This window comes from Puma concolor, chromosome C2, assembly GCF_028749965.1.
Source record: "Puma concolor isolate L17-30 chromosome C2, mPumCon1.1.hap2, whole genome shotgun sequence".
Taxonomy (NCBI): Eukaryota; Metazoa; Chordata; class Mammalia; order Carnivora; family Felidae; genus Puma; species Puma concolor.
In genome coordinates this window covers 100,978,525-101,001,046 of record NC_141675.1, presented here as the reverse complement: position 1 = coordinate 101,001,046, position 22,522 = coordinate 100,978,525, and the positions used below count along the sequence as shown (strand labels likewise).

General features: G+C 38.2%; 1 protein-coding gene across 7 annotated transcripts in view; it reads right to left on the bottom strand.

Moving 5' to 3' along the window:
- Positions 1 to 719: 719 nt before the first annotated feature.
- BTLA (B and T lymphocyte associated) overlaps positions 720 to 22,522 on the bottom strand; it is a 67,197-nt gene continuing 45,394 nt past the window's right edge. For 2 of the 7 annotated variants that reach the window (XM_086675444.1, XM_086675443.1), the window contains 4 exons: positions 16,844 to 16,879; positions 15,524 to 15,682; positions 13,985 to 14,031; positions 8,965 to 10,053 (listed from right to left, as the gene is read on the bottom strand). In XM_086675444.1, coding sequence (XP_086531570.1) covers positions 9,778 to 10,053; positions 13,985 to 14,031; positions 15,524 to 15,682; positions 16,844 to 16,879 — 518 coding nt within the window. In that variant the 3' untranslated portion in view covers positions 8,965 to 9,777. Of the gene's footprint in view, positions 2,251 to 8,964; positions 10,054 to 13,984; positions 14,032 to 15,523; positions 15,683 to 16,843; positions 16,880 to 22,522 lie in introns of those variants that run through there. The other 5 variants (XM_086675447.1, XM_086675445.1, XM_086675446.1 and 2 more) reach the window with 5 other exon arrangements.

Here is a 22,522-nt window from a genome sequence, read left to right as displayed (position 1 = left end):
AGTTTCTATTAATTGGAATCCATAGTTCATTTATATTTAATAAAATTATTTATACAGTTAGGTTTAAGTGTGTAACCTTAGTATTTGTTTTTATTTGCCCCATATGTTTTCTGTCCATTTCCCTTCTTTCCTGATTTCTATTGAGTATTTATACTATATTTGTATCTCCTTAATTGGTTCTTTAGCTAGAATTTTTTTTTAAAAATTTAGTGATTGCTCTATGGATTTCAATTTGCATCCTTAACTTATCACACTCTATCATGATGTATTATTATACTTCCATTTACCACTTTCCCATTCTTTGGGCTGCTACTACCCCATATTTTACTCCTACATATTCTATACAATTTACATTACATTATTATTTTTCTTTAAACAATTATCTTTTAAAGAAATTAAAAATAGGATTTCAAATGTGTTTGACATTTACTACTTATTTCTTATGTCGTTTCAATAGTCAAATTTAGAGACAGTTTTTAAGAGAAAAAAAAATCATGAATGTATGCTTAGACTTTCAACTGGAAACTTGGATTTCAGGATTCTGAACATCTTTAAGTTTGCTATTTTGTTATATTTTGTTGTACAGGAAAGCTTTATTTCTAAATATATTAACATAGTTATGTATTTGCTTTATCGTATGTTATCTACATGTTTATTTTTAAAATAATGACATCAGGGTAACTGTGAAAAATGCCAAATGCAGATTAAAATATATGTTTTTTTGTTCCTATAATATAATCTCTACAGGATGTATAGTTAAAACACTGATTAAAGTCATTTAACATAATTATTCTGTATACATGGTTATTGACCTGAGATACAGTTAAGCTTGATTCAGTTTGGTTTATTTATTTATTTTTAAAAGTAATTTTCCGGGATTTTTTTTAAGTTCATTTATTTTTGAAAAAGGGAGCATGTGCGCACATGAGTGGAGGAGGGGCAGAGAGAGAGAGAGGGAGAGGGAGAATCCCAAGCAGGCTCTGTGCTGACAGCAGGGATCAATCCCATGACCATGAGATCATGACCTGGGCAGAAATCAAGAGTTGGATGCTTAACCAACTGAGCCATCCAGGTGCCCCAGTTGAGTTTGTTTTCAGTTTGGGGGGATTACTTTTTTCTTTATGTATTGTTGTTATTTAACTATGCAACTAATTTTCATGATTCCAAAGTTAAAACTCTATACCAAGATACATGTACTGAAAGTCTCATTTCCATCCTTGACTATTCCACACTGCTCTTTTCTTCCACCAAGGGGTAGCCATACAAATTAAATTAATAAATGATAAAATTAATTTTTGTTTTAATTTTTTAAGTAAAATTACATATGCATATATATTTATATGTCTGTGTATAGGTATATGCATATGTGTGTGTGGGGATATGTGTAGATATGTTACATCCACTACCCATACCATTTTTCTGATGTTTCTGGGATGTGGTAAGGTACTGGGGATACTTGTAATGCAGAATAGGGCAGTGCATTTTACAGACAAAAGCATCTTAACATTGTTCTGGCCACTTGGAGAATCATATACCACGAGGTCAGCATAATTTGAAAAGAGTTGCCAGTTAAAAGAGGTTAAAACTAGGACATTTTGTGATATGTGGGTTTTAGCAAATGGGACACTTGATTTTCCCCAAGACCACTAGGGTGCTTTTATAACTCAGGAGCAGTGAGACTTACCTTCACCGAAATTTTGGTCCAATGATTTTACTCCTGAGACTCTGGGCCTTATTTTTCTCTTGGCTTCATCACTGTTTGTCTAATTGGTTTTTCCAACACATTGATACTTCTCACGGGGAGGAGAGATGGAGCAGTGTTGAGAAATGTCAAGTCTGCCCAAGCCCCATATCTCCCATCACTGATGCTAGCATCCTTAAGATTCACTAACCCCTCAGTTTCACACCGGTCTGCATACTTGTCTTTATCTTCAGTTTTAAGTGCATCACACTGTGACATCAGGCTTGAGTAAGAGCAATGTTAGAGACTCCTGCATTCAAGTGCAATTGGCTCAGATCCAGTTGCATTCATGCTGCTGAGCCCTGTGCTAGTCTCCTACCCCATGCTTAATCTCATTACAGTATCCTCATTATACCCTGCCCATTTTTGTATCCTCCTATACGTACTTACCCTGATGGCCATTTTATGATCTGTCCTTGACATCAGCATATGTATTATTCTCTCCAGTGTAATTTCAGGTCCTTGCCTGGTACAATTCCTTTCTTCTCTCAATGGCCCAGAACTGGGAACTGGGAACCAAAAGCATCACTGGGTTACATAGTGTTATACATGGATTGCAGGGATTAGTCCAACATTTTTGGGTCAGCTTCAGCAGATAGGTCTAAGGCATTATAGAATGAGTCCAGAACAGCTCAAATCCTTCTCCATTGCTCGTTAAGCTGATGTTGCAGTAAGAACATGGGTTCTGGAATCAGATAACTAGGTTATAATTCAGATTCTACCACTTATTAGCTCTGTAAAATTGGACATGTTAGTTGACCATTATGTGCCTCAGTTTCCTGATCAGTAGAATGAACATGACAGCTACCTACTTCATAAGGTGATTGTATGAATTGAGCAAGTCATACACTTAAAAGGCTTAGAACAATGCTTTACACACAGACAAGCACTCAATGAATAGTATATATCTGTTATGATGAACAATAAGAGGTGGGGCGCCTGCGTGGCTCAGTCAGTTAAACGTCCAACTTCAGCTCAGGTCATGATCTCGACTTTCAGCCCTGCATTGGGCTCTGTGCTCACTGCTCAGAACCTGGAGCCTGCTTTGGATTCTGTATCTCCCTCTCTCCCTGCCGCCCCCCTCAAAAATAAATAAACATTAAACTTTTTTTTAAAAAATCATAAGAGGTAAAATATTGTCTAGTGATTATTATGCTTGGTTATGGACCATAGAAAGCCCCAGGGCACAAGACTCAATTTAATATAGCAGTCAACCTATGGGCTATAGCTCCACGATGGATCCAATTCTATTTGGATTACTTCCTTGGAAGAGATTCATTATATTATTTAATTTGCACTTCTTAACTTGAGAGACATACTAAATATTAATATCACTCAAATAAAAGTTGAGATTGAGATCTTATATCATTCAATCTCTACATAGAGTATCACTCAAAGAAAACACAAATTCCCAGAAGTCTGAAAAACAATTCAATCTGTCGTTATCCAGTGTGGAGTTATTATCGTTTTTAGCCATTGTAAGGTAGCTGGAGAGAGTTGAAAGTTTCTAACCTGATGAAATTCTAGCCAGTCCTGACCCTCCTTTTATTTTAAAAAAACCCAAATAAAAATTATTTACCAATTGTTAAGCTTTAAGACTTGGATAAGTTTATAATGATATTGTCTAAACTCAAAATAAAATGTATGGCTATATCAGGATTTTAGTTACATACCAAGAAGTGTAAAGAAGCATAAAGAGAAAATAGTTGCAATAGAGCTCTCTGTTTGGCATAAACTGTTTGGTATAATATACAGGAAAGCACTTTGTAACTACCTATATGCTATTTAGATGACAATTACAACCAAAATTTGGCTCGTATCTTGTCACTTCCTCTAGTAATTTAACACCCACTAAGTACTTACCAAAATTAAAAAAAAAATCATTCTTTTGCTTTCCTCACATTCTTACTTCAACTTCTGAAATCGGTGTTTCACCGATCTACCTTCTTGCAGACTTCTTGCACGGAAAGACGATTGATTTCACTGACTGGAGAGATGGGCAGAGCCCCTGGCTCTGTTAACCACATTAACCTTGGGAAGAAGCCCTTGCATTAAAGGCAAAGGAGGCTGTTATCACATCCCTGACTCTCATTCATTTGCATTTAGGGAGGTTTGAGGCAGACTGACATCTCCCACTTGGCTGGTTGGGTATCTCTCTTTAGATCTAACTTTTCCTATAAATAAGTCCCAAAGTCAAGCAGGATTTAGGGGTAGAATTGGTAGGAAACTTATGTTGTCTTTGGACCCAAGCCATGCTCACCAATTTACCATTCCTATTAATATTAGTCTTTTCCCCCAGTCTGACTTCTTTATGTTTCAGGCAGTCAAGGACCTGTAGACACAGAGGGCTGAGAACAATTCAACTATTAGAATATATTTTTTGTTTGGTTTCTATCTCTTCATCTATGCTATAAACAGTGATGAGCAGTAATGGAACCTTTCTCAACCAAGTCACCTCAGAACCTAACAAACTAGGTGCCTAGTCTGTGATCATAGATTGTTTGCAGATAAAGCGATTCCCATGGAACGTTTACCCTGACTAACTTCAGAATAGAGTTTGATTTTAAAGATCAATCCCCAGAACTTGCTTTTGAACTTGTAATTTGATTTCTAACATAGGATTTTCAGTTCCTGTCTTCTCAAGTTTAGCACAAACATTCTATAAAGTAGTAATGTTTTCTTTCTCACTTGCCATTTTTACTTTCTGGGCTGGGTGGTGAGGCCCTTCCTGTTCCTGCCTAAAATAGAACTTTCCAAATGAGTCTATCATGAATGTGACTTGGCTTCCTGCCAAGCCCTGGCAGGGGACATGTGGGTTCATAAAGGCTAAGCTTCACAAATCATCTGAGTGATCTTGTGAAAAATGCAGATTCTTATTTAGTAGGTGAAGACTGAAATTCTACATTTTTAACAGTTCCCAGAGGATGTCCATGCTACCAACTTGAAGACCATCCTTTGAGTAGCAAGGAATTAGACGACTCACTTCACAAACAATATCATCCACTCCTTAAACACTATTTAATTCTACTGTGTGCCAAACACTGGGATAAGAAACTAAAAAGAAATGTAACCTAATCTCACCCATAAGAAGCCCAGAGTCTAATATGGCAACAAATTTAACAAATAAATGTTCTGGGGTGCCTGGGTGGCTCAGTTGTTGAGTGTTTGACCCTTTATTTCAGCTCAGGTCATGATCTGGTCATGACTCAGGTCAGGGGATCCACCCCCAAGTTGGGCTGTGTGTTGAGTATAGAGCCTGTTTAAGATTCTCTCTCTTACCCCCTGTCCCTCTCCCTTACTTGCTATGTCTCTTTAAGTTAAAAAATATTTTAAAAAAGCAAATAAATGATATGACCATTAATAGAATGAGAAGACAATCCACAACCTGGGAGAAAACAGTTGCAAAAGCTGTATTTCTTAAAACATTGTTCTCCAAACTATGCAAATAACTCTTAAAACTCAACAATAAGCAGACAAGCAACCCAATTTAAAACATGTGTAAAAGATTTGAATAGATACCTTGCCAAGAAGATACACGGATAGCAAATAAGACTATAAAAAGATGATCAACATCATATGTTGTTAATAGGAAATTGCAAATTAGGACAAAGAGATATTATGACACACCTATTAAAATGGATAAAATCCAGAACAGTGATAACACCAGATGCCAGTGACGATGTAGAGCAACAGGAACTCTCCTTCATTGTTAGTGGGAATGCAGAATGGTACAGCCACTTTGGAAGGCATTTTGACAGTTTCTTACAAAACTAAACACACTCTTACCATCCTGAAATCATACGGTATTTGCTCAAATGAGTTAAAAACTGATGTCTATCTATGCAAAAACCTGCATAGGAATGACTATAGCAGCTTTATTCATAATTGTCAACTTTTGGAAACAACCAAAATGTAAGTGATTGGATAAATAAACTGTGCTACCTCCAAACAATAGAATATTATTCAGTGCTAAAAAAAACAAATGAGCTATCAATGGGGCGCCCGGGTGGCTCAGTCGGTTAAGCAACTGATTTCAGCTCAGGTCATGATCTCATCATTCCTCAGACTGAGCCCAGCATCTGGCTCTACTGTCAGTGTAGAGCCCACTTGGGATTCTCTCTCTCCCTCTCTCTCTGCCCCTCTCCCACTTGTGCGATCTCTCTCTCTCTCAAAATAAATAAACATTAAAAAATAAAAAATAGAAATAAATGTGGTATCAATACACAAATAGACATGGAAGAATCTTAAGTGCATATTATTAAGTGAAGGAAGTCAATGAATACATATGGTTCCAACTGTATGACATTCTGGAAAGAGCAAAACTGTGGAGATAGTAAAAGGATCAGTGGTTGTCAGGAGATTGGGGGAGGGAAGGATAAATAGATAGGGCACAGAAGATTTTTAGGGAAGTGAGACTATTATGTACATTACTATAATAAAGGATACATGTCACCATACATTTGTAAAAACCAATAGAGTTAAAACACCAAGAATGAATCCTAATGTAAACAATGGACTTTGGTTGATAATGATGTGTCAATGTTTGTTCACTGATTGTAACAGGTGTACCATGTACCACTCTGGTGCAAGATGTTGATGATGAAGGAGGCTGTGCATGCACAGGGGCAGGGAATACATGGGAATTCCCTGTACTTTCCACTCAACTTTACTGAACCTAAAGTAAATTGAGAGACAGAGAGAAGAGGAGGGAAAGAAGAGAAGAGGAGGGGAGGGGAGAGGAGGGGCAAGGAGGGGAGAGGAGGGGAGATAATCTGGCCAGAGAATCAATTCTGGGGCCTAGAAAGTCTTCATTGGTAGGCAAAACTGATCAAATAAACCACATATACCAAACTAGCCTCTACACTGGGAAACCTGCATTAAATTATCTGGGATGCCTTTCATTGTGAAAATTGTAGAACCGTATTCTGGATCTCCTGAACTAGAACTTCTTAGTGCTAGCAGTTGGTAGTTTACAGTTTATCAAGCTTTTCAGGCTGTTTTTTGTACCATAAAGTTTGAGAATCACTTTCTACTTCATGTCCACACATGTTTTTAGTACAAAAGCCAATACCAAATTGATTCTAAATAAATTTTAATAACTTTACTTTCGTATAGGTAACGATCAAGAAGCTTAAAATTCATGAAAAATCTGTTTTCACTCTTATGTGGATCCTGAGAAACTTAACAGAAACCCATGGGGGAGGGGAAGGAAAAAAAAAAAAAAGAGGTTAGAGTGGGAGAGAGCCAAAGCATAAGAGACTCTTAAAAACAGAACAAACTTGGGGCGCCTGGGTGGCACAGTCGGTTGAGCGTCCGACTTCAGCCAGGTCACGATCTCGCGGTCCGTGAGTTCGAGCCCCGCGTCGGGCTCTGGGCTGATGGCTCAGAGCCTGGAGCCTGTTTCCGATTCTGTGTCTCCCTCTCTCTCTGCCCCTCGCCCGTTCATGCTCTGTCTCTCTCTGTCCCAAAAATAAATAAACGTTGAAAAAAAAAATTAAAAAAAAAAAAAAACAGAACAAACTGAGGGTTGATGGGGGTGGGAGGGAGGGGAGGGTGGGTGATGGGTATTGAAGAGGGCACCTTATGGGATGAGCACTGGGTGTTGTATGGAAACCAATTTGACAATAAATTTCATATATTGAAAAAAAATAAAAAGAAAAGAAAATCTGCATAAGAAATTTAAAAAAAAGAAATAAGACGTTTGTATCTATTAATAATAAATACTCCTGAATTGTCAAAAAAATTCATGAAAAATCATTAAATTATATACATATTCTTTTTCTCATATTTCTTTAATTAAATACACCATGTAAATAATACTGAGTAGATTTGTTGGGGGAAATACATGTATAACTCTGATAGGTTTTATTAAGAAGGAATAAAAACATCAATGATTTGGAATTTTGGCAGCATGGTACAAATGTAAGAATAAATCATTTATAGAAGTGAAATCTTTACCAACGTTATTTTTACTATAAGACATGCTAAGAATATCCTCAATAATACACAGACATATTTTGTTTAAATTTTTAAAAAATTATGAAGGAACTGTTCAGCATTGTGTGTTTATCTGATAAGGACAGCTAAATGTATCCTCCCCATACTTCCTGTTTCTATATTTAAGAATACCACAAACAGTTATTCTAATATATCTTTTGTACGTAATTGCCCATAAATGCAGCTTGGCTGAAAGAGCCTACCTGGAACTGATTGCTCAAAATTTCGGGTATAGCCATATCACACTGGCTAGATAACAGTGACTCACAATCTCAATCTAATGGGCAAAATCTTAATGCCAGTGTTACATGAGGAAAGCTCCACCACAAAGTCCCAGTTTTATCTTCATGGCATAAAAAATTGTATGGGATGTCATACTCCTGTCCCCGCAACTTCATACATTACTTTCATACATTTTCTTAAATGATCCATTTGCTGTAGTATTTTAAACTTTTTAGGAAACTGAAATGGAATGTCAGTTTTGTCAGTTTGTCTTTTTTACCACTTCTGTAAGTCATCTATCCTCCCTTACACACACACACACACACACACACATCCCGCATTCATTTGTGCAGCAGCTCACATATTTGTGCTGCTGAAGAATCTACTGCATTCTTCAGTGGCAGCACCTGAGAAGCCTAATAGACTCATGCTGTTGAATGAAGTTGTAGGCTATTTTTGACATAATTAGACTCAAGTACTCTGGAAATTCAGAAAGTTTGAACCCATCTCTTTTTGCTCTACTCAAGTGGCTGCAACTACAAAATTTTTAATGAATTGTTATGAAGCTATACCACTTCACTCTGGATGATTTGCCCTGACTTCCCTAGAAAGGAGTAAGAAGAACAGCAAGATACAGATGTGGTTAGTGAAAGTATGGTGACCTGGGCTGGCCAACTAAATATTCAAGACTTTTCTCCATTCCATTTTTTTTTTTAACATTTATTTATTTTTGAGAGACAGAGAGAGGCAGAGAATGAGCAGGGGAGGGGGAGAGAGACACACACACAGAATCCGAAGGAGGCTCCAGGCTCTGAGCTGTTTGTTAGCACAGAGCCTGACGTGGGGCCCGAACTCATGAACCGCAAGATCATGACCTGAGCTGCAGTTGGGCGCTCAACTGACTGAGCCACCCAGGCACCCCTCTCCATTCCATTAATAGTTCTTTTCATTTGCCATCAGATCAACTATGAAGCAGTTTAAGTCATTAATCTGCATTTGCTCAATGATGCTTATTTTTATGTTTATTTAAACAACCACGAGTATATTAATTCAGCAGCATTATATCACATTCATATACATTAGTCCATGTGACCTAACCACTGAGTCACAACTTTGTTTATAAATGCACCACACATTAATTGCTCCATTACTACCTATATTTGCTCAACAATGTAAAACCATTTGCGTGTCAGGTATAGGGAGCATCTGCTCTACGGTAGTCGGTGTAGCCCACATCTTTACTGAACCATTTATGCTTTCCATTCTTTTCTTATATCAAGTCTAAAGTTACTTCTTTACATTAAAAAAAAAAAACAGTATTAGAGGGACAGAGGAATATTTCTCATCATGGAAGAATGAAATAAACATATTATCATGACTGTGTTGATGGTTAGTTAGTCAAATTGGGACATCCTTTCTTTGTCAAGAGAGTGTAGTGAACTGATCCAGATAACACAAACCTCTCTTACTTACATGTGTCTCTTATCCTCCAAAAAATATATTAGCTTTGTACATTGGGTAAAATGTAGCTACGTTTAAATATTCTGCCACTCTGCTACTCATAATATCACTTAGTCTTGGAGGGAAAGGTTTTTGTGTTGTTGTTCAAGGGGGTCATATAAAAAGTTCCCTCAGAATTTGGGGGGAGAAATTTTAGTCATTTGTCCTATGAACCCTTAAGACCCGAGCACCAACATGAACCTCCTTAAAGTGAAGCTTCTCAGGTCAAGGAATGTTATTTAACCTTTTGTTGGGCTTGGTAATGGTGTTGACATGCATATCTTTCAGTGATCACCAGTTGGAGATCAAGATCGAATTTAACTCCTCACACATATGGCCGCATATTCTGTAGGTGTTTCTTTCACATTCCTTGATTGTCTTGGGTTTATTCCAATGACAGAATGGTTCAAAGAAGCGTAAACAATGCCCTGCTTGTTTTCCTCCAGACATGGGTTAGAATAAACTTCAGAGTCTTCCTGGACCCTGAACCAGGGGTCATTATCATAAGTACCAGTTTCTGATAGCAGTGTTTGGGGATTTTGCCCGGTTCCCACTTCAGTTTCCTCACTCCGAAAGGGCTGGGGAATATCAACCTATAAGAGAAAAAAGATTGTTTTAACTACCATTTAAGGATGTGGTAGTGCATACAATTAGAAAACTATTAGTATATGCTAAATGGAGTCAACACATCACCAGAAATAATTTATTCTTCCTCACATTTGCTGCTGACATCCACATTTTTAGCATATTCTTATTTGTTAAAAGATGAAAGTCTTAGGAACACTATGTTCCTCCCAAGTACTTATTTTGTGCTTTGTTATTGTTCACTTTTGAGGTCACAGAACACTTTTCTTTAAGTTTTATTTATTTATTTAGAGAGAGACAGAGCATGAGCTGGGGACGGGTAGAGAGAGGGAGAGAGAACCCCAAGCAGGCTTAGCACTGTCAGCACAGAGCCCAAAATGGTGCTCCATCCCACGAACCATGAGATCATGACCTGAGCCAAAATCAAGAGCTATATGTTTAACCAAATGAGCCACCCAAGTGCCTCAACAGAATACTTTTCAATCTCTCAGCCCAAATTAATAAGAAAAGCATAAATATACCACAAGAAACTTCAGACAGCTTATAAGATAATGGATAGCATTAACACAGCTTAGAAGTAAATGATTAAAAATAAAATAGAACAGATGCCCTCTAAGGGGTCAGAAAGAATAAATATGATGAGTTATCCAAGATACATTATTATGATTTAAAACCTGGAATTAGAAATTGCTTTCAATTTTGGAAAAGGAGGGCCTAACTGCAGGAAAAATTTTACAATATTTGGATTATCACAAGAAAATTATTATACTTCCAAATAATTCAAATATCTTAAAGCTTCTGAGAAAGAGGTGAACTTAAAAAAAAAAAAAGAGAGGGACACCTGGGTGGCTCAATCGGTTAAGCATCCAACTTGGGCTCATGATCTCACTGTTTGTGAGTTCGAGCCCCGCATCAGGCTTTCTGCTGTCAGCATAGAGCCTGCTTCGGATCCTCTGTTCCCCGTCTCTCTGCCCCTCCCCTACTCGTGCTTTCTCTCTCTCAAAAATAAATAAATATTTTTAAAAATTAAGAAAAAAAAAGGGGAAAAGAGGTGAACTTACAAAAACTAAAATAAAATGTGTCCTGATGCTTCTCACTCTTTTCAGTTATTTGTTACCCACTCCTAACTATTCAAGGACATTACCAGGTAAAAATGAAGATATTATTTTAACTCTAAGAGTTGTTAATTCAATTTTTAATCACAATTTTGCCAGTCAATTTACATACATGAAGTTTGGTCTAAATCCGTGAAGGTATCAGATCCACAGTCTTTGACAGTCTACATGCCTGTCTGGTCCTTTATCGTCCCTATTTTGTATGTGAAGTAACCCATATCCTACCCCTTCCTGGCAGAATTCTACCACACATGCACGTCTGGCCCTATCCCGAGAAACTAAGCATTAGATGCTGAGTACACCGCTAGCCTTCAATGAGGTGGCTGCCCAGGAAATAGCTCTAAGGCAGGATGATTGAATGAGGCAGGAATAGCTTTACCCCCCTCAGTCTCTTAGCTCAGCTGAAAAGTGTCCCAACCCCCATTCGAAGGAACCTGGGTAATTTCTCCAAAGAAGCTTTGAAGAAGAAAACTGTCATGTGACCTAATAAATAGCCATAAGTCCTCAATATAGCAACAAGATCCCTGTTGTACTTTAACAATTGTATAAAAGTCTGTCAACTCAGTTACCTGGCTCCCTTCCCAAAAGATGGCTGGTTTCTGTGGAAAACTTGGTTAGAATGAATGATGTAAAAGAAAACACGGTGTCCTGTGGCTGAGCCTATCCTGTAGGACCTCAGGAAAGTGGGTGGAGGCCATAAGGCTCTATCTGTGGATAGAGATGACAAACGCCAAAGCCACTATCCTACTCTATATTTGTAATGCCATTTTACAGTTTACAAAGCACTTTAAAAAAATACACAGTTCCGGGTTTTCAGTATTTTAACTATTTTTATATACTCCAGGGACCATTGTGGAATAAGATGAGAATTTCGGCTTTTATATGTACCTGCCATAATTTTACCAGTTCCTTTCTCTCCGTTGGATTTCTATTCCACTGATTTCAATACAAGTCCCTTCCTAAGAAATCTTTAATCTCAAAGATCTAATATGGCATTACTATATTTTCTGAAATGTTGGCCAACTCAAATGGGCCAAAGCTGTGAGTTCCTGCAAAAGACACAGGCATCTTAAAACAAAATTCCTAAATAATTGCACACATAGAGAAGCCCGTTCAATTCAACTTCAGATCATAAATAATTTGTTCAGCCTACACAGGAAGACATATGACTACATTTTAACCAAGCTGGGCTTTATCTAAACAAGAAACTATTTAGATTATTGTTTTAGATAGTTTCATAGATCTCAGTCCTGATTGTAACAGAATGTAGTTTGTTGTTGTTCACTATAGGAAGAAAGAAAACAACATTTAAGAAAATTTTCCTACTTGAAAAAACAAAACTTCAGCACACAACACAATGATGCCTACTGCTGCTTACTAAAAACTTAATACGAGTTTACAAAGTTGAATGTATTTGGTTTGATTTAAAATTGGGCAACCTGGTGAGGAATGCTGAGCGTCATTTAATATTATACATAAAATTATTGGCTGTATCTGCCTTTGGTATTTCTGGAACTTTTGAGAAGGTTACTACAACTTTATCTCTACCCTTCCACAGTGAAACATGCACACACACACACACACACACACACACACACACACACACACACTACACACACACACACAGACACGTTCCTTTGCAGTACCTCATTTACGATTATTTGTTTTTAACTGAAGACCCTCATAAAAATTTTTTCAGAAATGTATTGCCTCATCTTCCATTTTTTTTGAGTTCCAATATTTACACAACATTGAGCCCCAAATAAAAAGCCTATGTTTAGATTTCCAAGAACTTGTAGGGAAACGACACTGCTTCCAAAATACCCTTGGCTTTGTCTGAGAGGTCTCTTCCTTGATGAGCCCACACCCATTATGAGAGTTTTTGCATAATAACTAGACTTAGGGTCATGTTTCTTTAGCTGCTGGGAGTCTGTGAAGAAATCACATGTCATTTACGAGATTATTTATGGTTCATTCTTTCATTAACTCTCAATTCTCTACCAAAAGACTTTAAGGTGTTTTTGTGAGAATATTTAAATAGCCTGAAGTCACATAACAGGCCAACAGCAAGCCAAGGCTGTACAAGCTACTCTCTGACTTTTCTGCTTCAGGTCTACCCTGCCACTAATGCCCTTCCAAAAGGCCACTTATTGTGAGACTTGTGAATTCTGAAGAATCTTTGCTGCAGATGGAGATTAATGTAAAATAAACACATCCTGGGTGGCTCAGTCGATTAAGTGTCCGACTTTGGCTCAAGTCATGATCTCACAGTTTGTTGAGTTCGAGCCCCGTGTCGGGCTCTGTGCTGACAGCTCAGAGCCTGGAACCTGCTTCGGATTCTGTGTCTCCCTCTCTCTCTGCCCCTCCTCTGCTCTCTCTCTCTCTCTCCAATAAATAAACATTAAAAAAATAAACACATTTTTAGAAGTAAGTCTATATATAGCATTTAGAACAGTTCCTGGGACAGGGTAAATGTTACATAGACTTATTAAATTTATTTTTTTTATTTATTTTTTTTTTTTAATTTTTTTTTCAACGTTTTTTATTTATTTTTGGGACAGAGAGAGACAGAGCATGAACGGGGGAGGCTCAGAGAGAGAGGGAGACACAGAATTGGAAACAGGCTCCAGGCTCTGAGCCATCAGCCCAGAGCCCGACGCGGGGCTCAAACTCACGGACTGCGAGATCGTGACCTGGCTGAAGTCGGACGCTCAACCGACTGCGCCACCCAGGCGCCCCAGACTTATTAAATTTAAAATATTATATCAAGATTAAGATGGTATAACATAGATTGCATTTGTTTTAACAGATGCATGGAACATACCAGGTTAATTTCCCTTCCTGCTGTGTCAGAAGGCTCCTTTTTTTCTGCTGGAATTCAAAAAGACAAATAAGAAACCAAGAAGAGTAAAGAACAACACCAAATTCTTTCCCAATTCCCTGTAAGTTAAGGTTGTGGTAAGAATGTGTGTTTTGGAATCAGATTGCTAGGTTGAAATTCTGGGGCAGAGGTGGGATGCCTCCCAGGCCAGTGGCAGCGTTGCTATTTGTTTTGATGTGTTTATTTGCTGGAACCAACAAGGCACATACACTTCGGTTTGTGTACATTCACTGGCTCTTCCCTTCTGACTCCGGAGAGTCCTATGGCATATCCAAGAGGAAGGGGCAGGATGTACTGTATCACTTTAAACAGGCTGGAAATCCTGTTCTGGGGACATTCTATACCTGATGCCAGACACACTGCTGTCCCCTCACCCACAAAGGCCAGGATCTCCTATGGCCCAGTTCACTTCAGATATAGTAGATCAAAGCATTTATTCCTGCCTCTTTTTCTAAAGTTTTCTAAAGCAGCCTCAAGAAAGATGGTGAAAGCTAGGGAGGGACTATCGAAAGAGACTTGGAGTTGCACATGTGAAGTGGGGGTTACAGAGGATTCCTTCAGTATTCTGAGAATGTTCTGGGCTCCGGAAGTCCTTACCACAAAACACCGAAAGTACTTTTGCCCAGACAAAGCTTTCTCTTGTGGCAGAGAAAAGGGTTGCTCTGTCTAGCTCTGTTTCTGTAGCTACCCTGAGGCTGCCCATGTGGGAGCTGGGATGGGAGGAGATGGCAGAGCGGGAAAAGTAAAGAGAGAGAGAACAGGGATGTTTTGGAACAGAGCTGCATCAGAATTCTCTACACATCTCTTTTCTCTACACATCTCTTTCTTACTATGTTTAAGTGTTTGCTCCCGACACCAAAGGAATTCTTAAACAAGCAGAAGGGAATTGTTTCCAAGATTTCACACCTCTCTTGTCCTAGCCAAACCCACATTTTTTCAAATGCATTACTTTTGGGTGAGAGTTCAGTTCAGGCCTGTGTTTGTGGTGGCAAAAGAAAGTACAGACATAGGAATTTCCTTCTGGGAAATACAGTCTTCATTTAGGCAAGGGCATGTATGAGTGGTATGATGTGGTGTGGCTCTGAAAAAGAGGATGAGACAAACTAACTCAAAGCAGACTTGTTGGCCTGAGAGATTATGTCAACCTCCCTTTCACTACCCTTAAAGTTTAGAAGAGCTGCTTGTCACATAAACTTAAGACAGACACAAGTGGAATGGGTCAGTCCCAGCCACATGCCCTCTTTAGCACAGGCCCTGCCTGGAGCACTGTGCTGTGGAGAACATGCCTCTCTATGACTGGAGGGGACCTGAATTAATCCATTTGTCTTTTTGGTGGAAGGATGTTGTCCCTGAGGAAATCATTATCCATGGCTCCTTGCAGAATATGGGAAAGAAAACAAGAACCAACTAAAAATCAAACAGCCCTAGTAACTGACCCCCAAATGTGTAGCATATAAGCAGCAGATGGAAGGTAGAACCCACCTTGGTGCCTTCTAAGGCAGAAGAACAGGCACAAACAGGTAATGAGCAGAGGCAATGCCCCCAAAGGAAGCAAACTATAAAGCATCCATCGTTTGTCAGCCGTCACTTCCTGAGAGGGTGGTCCTGAGGCACCAGTTGTATCTGAAATGTGAGTCAATGCTAAAGACAGTTAGGAAATTTCAGATATAATAGGATCGGTAATACCTCCTGCATCATCAGAACTTGAATGAAGGAGATTTCCAGCTGATGCCTCTATTTCCCTTCCGGGATGCATTCCCACAGAACCCCTGGCCTCAGTATTCTGACCCACCTCTTGCTTTATTGATGAGCATATGTGGGTGGCTCTGGGTTAAAATTCATCTTTTGTAAGAATTTGTAATTCTGCTAGGATTGATCCTCTCTAAAAGAATACCCATAACAGCTCTCAGAAAGCACTTCACCAAGCCCTTTCATTGACATTGTCTTACTTAACTCTCATATTCACCACTGAAGAAAAGTAAGGAAACTGTTATTTTTATCTAGTTCCATGCCTTGATAAAAGGGTGATTGTTCCAAGACTCTTACCCAAGGTCAGATAGCTAGTGAGTTGTAGTTGGGACCCAAGCCAACATGTTTTTGATACTAAATTCCAGTTTCTTTAACACAAAGGTCTTTTTGTTGTCTCGTAACTCTTTGGTATCTCCATATACTATATAATTTTGTTATCTACAGATAGCCTTGTTATCTCCAAATATGCTCTGCCGGGCATACAGCTTATACTCATTGCTATGAGCAATGTTAACATGCGTTAATGTTCTGTTTGTCCATGATAGGTTGCAACTAATCGACCGATCGTGAAACAATTTAATAGACCACAAAAAACATTAAAAATAAGAATCACAACAGGATAGAAAAAAATCAGAATGCATCACACAGCATTAATTTTGTATATATGTTAAGTATTTTATGCAGCAAATTTTTATTTCTAAATATATTAACATAGTTATCTACCTTCTTCCTCATATGCTTGGTTCAAGGTAAAGGTGGTCAGGAGCTACTGAAGCTGGGCAAATAGTGCTTAGATAACAACAGAGTGGTAACAAAGTCTTCATTATCCATGCTGCAGCTGCTGCTTAGGTTAGGACAGCAGCCAAGTCATTACCAACAACAGACACAGCTGTCTGGGGGCAGGGTATGAATAGAAATAGGGACAAGGGTTCCCACATAGAAAACCTAATACAAAAAAAAATTCACTCCATTAGGAAAATCCAACTTTTATCCTTTCTTCAACCATGAAACAATCTTATTTCCTTATTTTTATTTGACTAGTTTGATACTTACTTATTAGAGGGTATTCTGAATTATTTTGAGTCTGTTCTGAAATAGAAAAGCAAGATAAAGAATTGAAACTGGTTGCAAAAACAATACTTATGTGTGTCTAGAGTCAGAGTTAGTCTGAGAGGACTCCTGCATTTGCACACCAACCGAACCCAGTAACCCAGCTCAAAGGAGTTTGCATGATGTGCAAATCACCACCTCAAAGATCACGGACACAAAGTTAAGTCCCTAGATTTATTTTGAGGCTTGAAAAATTACCCTAAATACAACACAAACGTCATCTGTCTGCGTTGATTCCCTTTTCCCTATTAAGTATAAGGACAGAATACAGCCTGTATGACACCTTCTGGCACTTGGAAAAACAGGATGCTCATTCAGCAGGTGCTCCAAGTGAGTGTGGAGGGCCACAAGGAAAGGATGCTTTGGAGGCCATGCTGACTACTCACTCTGAAACAGAGATTGTGCCTTTCACTTCCTGCCTACTCATACCACTCTCACTTTTCTGCTAAGAGAATGACCACTTGACTTTGTGAAGTTCCTAATCACGGACTGACCAAGGGAGGTTGGGGAGGATGTACAGGCCCATGTGCATTCCAGGGATTGTTCCCCAGCTCTGTCACCTTTTCTTCTGGGGCTTTGCAAAGCACTTTTCCTCATTCTGGGAGAATACTGCTTTCCCAGCAGCGTCCAAGCCCTGACTCTGCCACAGCCCTGTTCTTACATGGACCAATTCTTAACTTGGACAAAGAAAGAGAGTCAGATGCAAAACAGGAAAATTCCCAATAGCGCCAAAGAGAGATATTTGAAGGGGAGAAATATTTTTTGTGTCACACCTCCACATCATTTTTATGCAAAGCATTGTTTTTAAATATAATTTTATAGTATATTTTTCTCCTTCGGTACTCAGCTCACTGAGTACTCCCACATACAGAAGGAAAAGGAATTTTTCTTGAACTCTTTCCCTATTATGTTTGCTTTCATCACTTCATAAAAGGCAAATTCACACCCATTTCAAAGCCAATTCTGAAATAATTCATTTGACTTTTGTGAAGGAAGCAAGGATGACCCAGAAAAATATGACACAGTTCCTGCTTTCCAGACATTATAATTCTTCATGGGATAAAGAACATTTCCATACATTACTACAGTGCAAGGAAATGTCTGATAAATGAGAGGCACAGACCTTAAATGGCATAAAATTTGCTAGAAAAGAGAAATCACTTCCCCTAGGGTGAACATGGAAAGCTTCCTTAAGAATGTGGGAAATGGGCTGGGCTTGACAGGAAGGCCAGAATTGTGGTAAGTGGAGGCAGATGAGTGGTTGCCCTATGAGTGGAGAGAGCAGGCAGCATAGGGTGAAGACATGCGATGGCAGGTAAGGCTGTGGGGCTGGAGTAGAGGTTCATGGTGGAGTCCAGAAGCAATCAAGGAAGGTAGGTGTGGGTGGACTGTGGAAGGCCTTGAATGTTGGTTAAATGGGAGCCCAACATGGGAAGCACCACAGATGCTCTGCAGGGACTCAGGAAAGGAGCAGCATTATGGAAGACATTTATTAGGCAAGTGAAGTGTATTAGGAAGATGTTTGGCTGAAATGGACTAAAACAGGAAACACTAAAGACAAAAAGTCCATACGGCTGATTGGAAGATTTGGAAGGAAGATAATGAAAGTTTGAGATGCTCATGAAGCTCCAGGAAGGAAGCAATTCCAGAGTGAAGGTTGCTGCCAGACAAGAGTAGACGGCCAAAGCAAAGTCCTGGGGACCTCCCCTTAGGGCAGGAGCACTGATTCAAAAGTGATAAGAAAGTCAGGAGAGTACAAATTAGAATAGGAATCTCCAAAGGGAAATTTAAAAAGCCCTTCCTGTCTTCTAGGTAGCTTTTCCTTCTCACATCTCCATCTTTCTTGCTCATCCCCAGTGTGATCCTAATAAGCACATCGCCCCCCACCACCCCCCACCCCCCCCCCGCCCCACAGGCACAGGGTTCAAGAGAGAAGCTGCCTCTCTTCCCTTTGGCCCCTTCCTCCCCAAGGGAGACAGATTGTTGATCCTAATTTCAGCTCCGACTTTTTCCTAGAACAGGAACCTTTATGCACTTTACAAACTGTGCAACCATCTGTAGTGGCTGTGGAATGACCCCAAAATGGGACAGAGGAGACACAGTAATACCCCTGGGACACTGCCATGTCATAAGTCATTTTTGGGTTGCCTCTGACCTTGGCTGAATTCCTCCCTCTTGCACAGAAGGGGGTTAATTCCCACAAAAGAAGACAGAATTACACAAGACAGTCCCTCTTCCAAGGAGAGTGGACTCAATGCCACTGCATTTAATTTTATTATACATTATATTAATATACATTATATAAATAATCTAATAGCACTGAATTACTATTTCATAGTATCATTAATATCCTGGAAGTAATGTTTTGCAAGTTTTGCTTATTTTTATCATTTTATTTTGCCAGTTTAAAAAGTACTGCTTCTTAAAAAATTCAATATTTTACCTCATTATGTGAATGTGCAATTTTCTCCAGAAAGGATTCATTCCATAATCTATAGTATAAGCTTCTCCAGGTTGTTAAAGGCAATTGTTTCACTTTGCATAGATGATGTTATTTAATTCATTTAAGAATTATAAAGAAATATTTATTGAACACCTACTATGTGCTACACACTGTGCCATCTATTTGTAGAGAAGCAAAGATGTTTAAGACACAGCTTCCATTCCAAAGAGGTTTATAAGCCAATGCACGGATAGTCACAGGCAATTAGCATTGAGTTTGATAACAAATTTGCAAAAGCAGGGTCTCCAACTCTGCCTTAAATCCCTTCTACACTTCTGTGCTTGATGATAGAGGTTGTAACCAGCGCTAGATTGTTGTGCATTCCTTTACCAGGCTGTTTTCAGAGGTCTTAAAATAACTTAAAAGATTTTTAAGGAATTTAAGTGGATTCCTTCATTGGGTTACTTTAAGGGAGTTAAAAGATGGACTCCAAAGTGTGCATATATAGTAATAAATTAATTTTTACAAACACAAAGTGTATGCATTCAAATGAATGGTGTCCATAGAGGAAGTGACTGCATACGTCTGCATTTAGATTTCAGACATTACTATTGCACCAGAACTCTTTGAAATTTCTCTTTGCAGTAATCTTCATGGTCAATTTAACATAAATATTATTATTTTAATATTTTAAAGCATACAACTTAGTGTAATGTTGTACAACTCTCTAGTATTGTGCACTATCTAGTTTCAGAACATTCTCATCATCCCCAAAGGAAATTCCATATACATTAAGTAGTTACTCCCATTAACCCTTTCTGCCAGCCTCTGGCAGCCATTAGGCACTTTCTATCTCCACAGATTTTTCTGTTCTTCGTATTTCATGCAAACAGAATCAAGATTATAATATGTAATCTTTTATATCTGGCTTCTTTTACTTAGTACAATGTTTTTGAAGTTCAACTGTTTTGTAACATATCAGTACTTCATTCCTTTTTTGCCTGAATAATATTCCACTGTATGAATATAACACATTTCCTTTGTCAGTTTGACAAACATTTGGATTGTTTCGACTTTTTGACTTTTGTGAATAGTATGGCTATAAGCATTCATGTACAAGTTTTAATGTGGACATATACTTTCATTTCACTTGGATATTGCTGGGTCTTGTGGGAACTATGTTTAACCTTTTGAAGAAAGGTTGCCAGACCTTTTCCAAAGCAACTGCAACATTTTACATTCCCACCAGCACAGTACAAGGAGTTCAATTTGTCCACATCTTTGCTATCACTTGTTATTTTCCATTAAAAAAAAAATTCTAGTAATCCTAGTGTGTGTGAGTGGTGTCTCATTGTGATTTTGATTTGCGTTCCTCTAATAACTAATGACATTGAGCATTTCTTCATGTGCTTATTGGCCATTTATATATTTTCTTTGAAGGAATGTCTATTCAGTCTTTTGCCCATTTTAATTGAGTTGCTTATCTGTTGTTGAGTTGTAAGACTTCTTTATATATTCTGGTTACTAGTCCCTTATCAGATACATGATTTGCAAATATTTTCTCACATTCCATATGTTGTCTTTTCATTCTCTTTATAGTGTCCTTTGATGTACAAAAGTTTTTAATTTTTATGAAGTATAATTTATTTATTTATGTATTTATGTATATATGCTTTTGATGCTGTAGCAAAATAATATTGACAAATCCAAGATCATGAAGATCTACTCCTATGTTTTCCTCTAAGGAAAAATAGTATTAAAATTTTATACAAACATAGATTCTATTGTTTTAGCTCTTATATTAAATATCTGATCCACTTTTACTTATTTTTACATGTTGTATGAGGTAGAGGTCCAAATTCATTTTTCTGTGTATGTATATCCAATTGCCTCAGCACTATTTACTGAAGAAACTATCATTTTTCCATTGAATGGGTTTCGAAGTCTTGTTAAAAGTCAATTGGCCAAAAGAAGACATCCAAATGGCTAAGAGACCCATGAAAAGATGCTCACTATCATTCATAATCAGGGAAATACAAATCAAAATTACAGTGAGATACCACCTCAGATTGGTCAGAGTGGCTAAAATTAAAAACTCAGGGAACAACAGATGTTGGTGAAGATGTGGAGAAAGGGCAACCCTCTTGCACTGTTGGGGAATGCAAACTGGTGCAGCCACTCTGGAAAACAGTGTGGAGGTTCCTCAAAAAATTAAAGATTGATTACCCTATGACCCAGAAATGGCACTACTAGGAGTTTATCCAAAGGATACAGGAGTGCTGATTCATAGGGGCACATATACCCCAATGTTTATAGCAGCACTTTCAACAATAGCCAAATTATGGAAAGAGCCTACGTGTCCATTGACTGATGAATGGATAAAGAAGATGTGTTTTATATACACAATGGAATACTACTTGGCAATGAAAAAGAATGAAATCTTGCTATTTGCAACAACTTGGATGGAACTGGAGGGTATTATGCTAAGTAAAATAAGTCAGTCAGAGAAAGACAGATATCATGGTTTCATTCATATGTGGAAGTTGAGAAACTTAACAGAAGACCATATGGGAAGGGAAAGAAACAAAAATATATAGTTACAAACAGAGAGGAAGGCAAACCGTAAGAGACTTTTAAATACAGAGAACAAACTGAGGGTAGAAAGGGGTGGGGGGCAGGGAAAATGGGTGATGGGCATTGAGGAGGGCACTTGGGATGAGCACTGGGTGTTTTATATAAGTGATGAATCACAGGAATCTACTCCCGAAGCCAAGAGTACACTGTATACACTCTATGTTAGCTAACTTGATGATAAATTATCAAAAACAAAAAAAGTCAATTGGCCAAGGATGTGTGGATTTATTACGGACTCTCAATTCTAGTCTATTGATCTTTATATCTATACTATGTCAGCACCACACTGTTTTGATTATTGTAGTTTTGTAGTACATTTTAAAATAAAGGAGTGTGAGTCCTCTAACTTTGCTCTTCTTTTTCAAGATTTTTTTCAGCTATTTTGTATTTGTTGCAACTTTATGTGAATTTTAGGATCAGCTTTTTCATCTATGCAAAAAAAGAAAAAAAAAACGTTTGTTGGGATTTTGATGGGAATTGTATTGAATCCATAGATCACTTTGGGAAATATTGCCACATTAACAATTTTAAGTCTTTTAGTCATA